At 48.0% G+C, this 4,016-nt stretch overlaps 1 protein-coding gene across 1 annotated transcript; it reads right to left on the bottom strand.

The window, feature by feature from the left end:
- Positions 1-204: 204 nt before the first annotated feature.
- On the bottom strand, positions 205-1,065 carry LOC120848766 (omega-amidase NIT2-like). Its single transcript, XM_040220786.3, has one exon. The coding sequence runs from the start codon at positions 1,063-1,065 to the stop codon at positions 205-207; it is 861 nt and encodes a 286-aa protein (XP_040076720.1).
- Between the last annotated feature and the right edge of the window lie 2,951 nt (positions 1,066-4,016).

The raw sequence follows: 4,016 nt of genomic DNA, 5'->3' as shown, positions 1-4,016 counted from the left end.
TGTTCTCAAAACTCCTGCTCTAAAAATAACAGACCTTCCAATTTTTTTTCTACTAAAACATTGACCACAGGTTAAAGAAAACACGCATATTATGTTAGAAATGTACTTTTAAAAGAAAATCGCAAAACTCACTACTGTGGTTCTTCCTACAGGGCAAGTGCCAGAAATAAGCGGCTTAAATACGCAAACCTCGCAGATCCGCCTCTAGGAAGGCGCCAAGTTAGAGCCCACGACTTTACAGCTGACTACTTTGTATATATCATTCCTTTTGTGCTTAATCTTGGGCATCTGGTCCCTCATAGAAACAAGATGATTCAAGTCCACATCAGCAAGAATGAGCTCTTCACCAACACCAGCCTCTTTGACTACTTCGCCCGACGGACCCACAAACATGCTGTGTCCCCAGGTGACGTAGGACGCCGTTTCATCTCTCGCGGGCGACACCGAGGCCACGTAAACCTGGTTGTCAAACGCTCTACACCTCCAAAGCAGATCCCAGTACTTCGGACCGGTAATCATGTTGAAGGCTGCAGGGAACACCAGCAACTTGCAACCAAGTTGAGCGTACGCCTGAGCAAAGGGGGCAAACCCAATGTCGTAGCAGACACCAAGACCCACTTTGCAGAACGGGGTGTCGAAAGTGGTCAGTCCGTCGCCCGGTGCTAAAAAGGTTGATTCGCTGAAGATGAGTTTGCCGGGGATGTTGACATCGAAAAGGTGTACTTTGCGGTGCTTGGCCAGCATCGAACCATCCGGTCCGTACACTAAGCAGGTGTTGTAGCATTTCTCATTGCCACGCTCCGAAAGTGTGCCACCGACAAGGTAGACTTGGCTTTCTTTGGCGCAGCCTGACAACATCTCGCTGGACCTTCCGGGAATAGATTCGGCATTAATTGAGAAGTCCTTGGGATCGTACGGAAAGTTGAAACACTCTGGGAGGCAGACCATATTTGCTCCCGCATAAGCAGCCTTCCTGATTAGCTTACTCGTTCTTTCAAGGTTTCTTGTCTTGTTGGTTGTCACCGCGAGCTGTAGCAGGGCCAGGCGAAACTTGTTGGTCGACATGACTCCGGAATCCGAGCACACAAAAGCCTGACTTAACGACTTTCAGTAAGAACCGCACTGAACCACAAACCGACCTGGTCGGACTCCGAACATCCCGAAAGCTAGGGTTGGTAAACCTGAAGTCAGTCTTCGCCGTTTAGCGGGAAGAATCGTTAATCACTGCACTCCCGAACAGCAACTGAGCGCGTCCAACCTTTCCGTCGAGCGACATCCCTCGCCGGCCCCACTCTAAAAAAAAAACCTGTCGTCTTTGAAGCCGCCGCTACAACCGACGGCGCAACAATTCGAATATCTTGCCAAGGAGCCCAGCTAGCAGCCACCCGGAAACCGAAATAAATGATCGCTGAGGGAGACACTTTGCACCTCGTGACTTTCGTCCACAAATTGGAGGACAGTATCGTTGGCTGGCCGCTAATTCAAAAAAAATTCAACTGCATTTCACTTTTCCTGCGTCTTTAATGTAGGCATGCAATTGTGTGTGCGTTCGCGGAAATCCCGCCGACGGAAACGTGCAATGGATGGCGGATTCTGATATTTCTTTAAGCCGGTAAGTTTTATACACTCTCAAGAAAAAAGGGTGTAAAAGGGTTTATAGTTACACCCTTTGTCCCATATAATACATCCCAAAACTTCAATTCGACGTACAGCGCCCTACAGACGAACAGACGGCCCGATATTTTACGAGGGGCTTGATAGCCGTGTGGTACAACTTATTAAAATAGCTAATGTAGGTGTTACTGACTACAAAAAAAAATAATCGGGGTTTTCTTGACCCTACCGTAAAAACTCGGTGTTTTCTTTATGTGGTCTTTGATACGTACTTTAGCGATCTCAAAAAGTTATAGCGCACCGTCATCAAGCCCCTCGTAAAATTTTGGGCCGTCTGCTCGGCTATAGGGCTCAGTACGCCTAAATGAAGTTTTGGGGTGTATTATATGGGACAAAGGGTGTAACGATACACCCTTTTACACTTTTTTTTTTTTTGAAAGTGTACAGTGTTAGACCGACGAAGGAACGTCATGGCGAAGCGAAGATGCGTGGGTCCAGCCGAAACAGCAAAGCATGCACGACAAGGCAGGACCTTCGCGCCATAGCAAAGGCGTAGTCCGGTCGACTCCAAGGGCCAGTGTTCGTTCAAATGCCTTATCCCTGTGTTCAATTCACTCGCGCGGGATTTAGGTTATACGATTCGAAGCCACAGTGTTTTGGTTCGCCGCTTAGTTCGCTTCGATGATCAAACTCACGATAAAAACTAATAATCTCAATATTATCAACCACCCTAGACGTGTGCGCCGCATCCATGGATGATCGTGAACCGGGACATTTGTGGTTGAGCCCCCTAGAAGTGGAACGTTGTGTGAATATTAAAACCCGAAGACTTCGACTGGAATCCTCCATACCTCCGGAGACACGGTACTTGTTTTGGGTAGTGGAGTAGTAGTGAACAGTGGAAAGCCGTAAGAACATTTCCTACCCACAACAGAGCCTTAATCGATTCTATAGTACATCCAAGAGCACGAGTAAACCGTGCAACAAAATGATTATATAATAAAACAGCTGCGATCTGATACATTTGAATTCACTAATCCACTCTCGGTCTCTTTTTTTTTCTCCTCATTTAAAGATTTTATGTTTACGCACTATCTTTTTTTCTCAATTATTGGTCATCATGCGAATTGTAAATCGAAACATCACGAACGTATTGTTTCCATGAGCTCATTTAGTTACAAGTCAAAAGGAAGAAACGATTTTCTATTTCCGCTCGTGTGTGGCTTTACTTCCAATAATCTTAGACTTAAAAAAAAAATATCGCAAATTGCTTTGCAATTGTGTTGCCAAGATGAACGTAGCAACACAACACAACGACGGCCAATGCACCCTCGTGGACTGGCCGTCGGATCCTCAAAACGGGGTGCGCGATGAGATGAGCCTTTCACCCATGTCGTTTAGCGGTGGCAAGTTTGGCTTGGGGGGATGCTTGAAGCGGTTGCGCCGAGAAGAGGCGAGATTGTTTGTCGCTGGAGCGTCGGCTTGCATACCGAGCAAAAGAAAAAAACTTGTGTCGTCTTCACCGAGGAATTCCCGAGGGAGCACTTCGTAGGAGCCTGGACGTGCCGTCGATATGTCCGATTAAACCACAGTCGGTCACAAACGTACACTACACGAAACGCCAAAGTTTTTGTTTGGCATGTGCTTCTTGAATTATTCGCCACCCCTAATTGAGTCAACGACCCCCACCGAGGGTCAGGCGCTTGTGGGATGTTGAGACCTCACCGCTGGGTAATGCAGCTGGTTGAGCCGAACCCCGAGAATGCTGACATTGGCGTCTTTGCCCGCTTCGTAGCTCTTCGGATTCTCGCCATCTCTGAAATGGTTGCTGCTATCGCTCTTCGATCATTGAAGCTCAACGTGGTAGAGGGGCTTAGAGTGATAAACCGGGGTTCCGGTCTGCTCTCGAAAGTGACCCCCATTAAGGCCGCTGCCATTGTACGCAAATCTGACCACTCGTCACGTGACCAAACCAAATACGTGACGTCACAGTAAAGATGGCAGCGCCCAGGCAGCGGCTGGCCCCAGCTGGGTTGGAGCCGGACAATTGGCCGGAGCGTGTCGGATGCTTTTTTCGTTGTCGTTCGTTTAGGCGAGTTGGTTTCAGACGCGGAAGCCGTCATTTGAGGCCGGTCGAAAACGACTTCAGCGTTCAGCGTGGTGTCTCACCTAGGTATAACGTGAAAAATACGAGGACTGATGTGCATTTTATTGGTGGCCGTCGGTGATACTGCCACGGAAGAAACAATCTGCCCTACTTTGCTCGGACCTCGGATTAAAAGGCAACGTTTCTGTGCTCTCGTTGACCATCGGAATCTTCGAGGTCAACAGTGAAGCGTGTGCAATATATTTGGATAGTTTAGCGACGGAAATGGCGTGAGTCGTGCTTGGCAGTGTGCAAT

This window comes from Ixodes scapularis, unplaced genomic scaffold (assembly GCF_016920785.2).
Source record: "Ixodes scapularis isolate PalLabHiFi unplaced genomic scaffold, ASM1692078v2 PGA_scaffold1__304_contigs__length_218370807, whole genome shotgun sequence".
NCBI lineage: Eukaryota > Metazoa > Arthropoda > Arachnida > Ixodida > Ixodidae > Ixodes > Ixodes scapularis.
Note: the sequence above shows the minus strand (reverse complement) of the source record. Positions and strands in the feature narration are given on the sequence as shown.

What these genes read in the sequence shown, in the direction of transcription:
- LOC120848766 (XM_040220786.3), bottom strand. Translation starts at nt 1,065, where the DNA reads ATGTCGACCAACAAGTTTCGCCTGGCCCTGCTACAGCTCGCGGTGACA.